Source organism: Corvus brachyrhynchos, unplaced genomic scaffold (assembly GCF_000691975.1).
Source record: "Corvus brachyrhynchos isolate BGI_N302 unplaced genomic scaffold, ASM69197v1 scaffold933, whole genome shotgun sequence".
Classification (NCBI taxonomy): domain Eukaryota; kingdom Metazoa; phylum Chordata; class Aves; order Passeriformes; family Corvidae; genus Corvus; species Corvus brachyrhynchos.
In genome coordinates, this window is record NW_008237401.1 from 212042 (window position 1) to 213080 (window position 1039).

Here is a 1039-nt window from a genome sequence, read left to right on the forward strand (position 1 = left end):
GCAGGAATCAAACTGGATAACAGTTCCCTGATCCATGCAGGTAACTGGTACAGCTCATATTGACCTGAGATGTAATCACAGAATCATGGAATAGCCCGAGTTGGAAGAGACCCACAGGGATCATCAGTCCAACCCCTGGCCCTGCACAGACACCCCAACAACCCCACCCTGGGCATCCCTGGCAGCGCTGTCCAAACGCTCCTGGAGCTCTGGCAGCCTCGGGGCCGTGCCCATTCCCTGGGGAGCCTGGGCAGGGCCCAGCACCCTCTGGGGGAAGAACCTTTCCCGATATCCAACTTAACCCTCCCTTGACACAGCTGGCAGCCTCTTGTCACACACACTTCAAGATGGAAGGAGATGCTTTTCCAAGCTCCTCCTGCCTGTAGACCCACCGTCTTCGAAACAAAGTCGTGCAGCCTCACTCCCCCGTTGTGCTGCGGGGTGCTGGAGCCATCGCTGTCCATCTTGGACTCCAGCTGCTTACTGCCTATGCTGGACTCGCTGTTCCAAGGCTGCAAAGGACCTGGGAGACACAAGAGGAAGAAGCTGACTGGCTGGAATCACCCTCTGCCCCCAAAAGCATGGGCATCATAAACCAGAAGCAGCTTCCAGGTCCTGGAAGGAATAATTAACATTTCAGGATGACCTGAGTAGCTGTGTCAGGACAGGACAGAGATGTTACACCTACCACTCTTCCTCCGGCTCCTCCGAGGATAAGGCACGGTCTGGATGGTAGAAATGGCTTCAATTGGGCCACCATCGTTGGGGACCATCAGAGTGGTCTTTGCCACTATGGATTCGTTAGCCTGTAATGACAAATACACCACCAGTGACAGGAAGGATGACAGAACTCGGAAGTTCCAGTGGCCCTGGAAACACACAGGAGCTGTGACCAAGTGCACACAAACCCAGCTGGTACCACCATACCTGGTCTGCTGTGTTGCTGATGGATCTGGATTTCTTCTGAGGACCTGGGGGGCCTTCAGCAAACTGCCTGGAAGAGCGCTGAAAAGAGAGCACATTCTTGTCCAGGAAGCAG

General features: G+C 54.7%; 1 protein-coding gene across 1 annotated transcript in view; it reads right to left on the reverse strand.

Annotated features, from left to right (window-relative positions):
- RACGAP1 (Rac GTPase activating protein 1) overlaps positions 1 to 1039 on the reverse strand; it is a 6707-nt gene that overhangs the window by 3065 nt on the left and 2603 nt on the right. The window contains exons 6-8 of the mRNA XM_008630948.2: positions 928 to 1005; positions 689 to 806; positions 393 to 523 (exon numbers count right to left, since the gene is read on the reverse strand). Coding sequence (XP_008629170.1) covers positions 393 to 523; positions 689 to 806; positions 928 to 1005 — 327 coding nt within the window. The remainder of the gene's footprint in view (positions 1 to 392; positions 524 to 688; positions 807 to 927; positions 1006 to 1039) is intronic.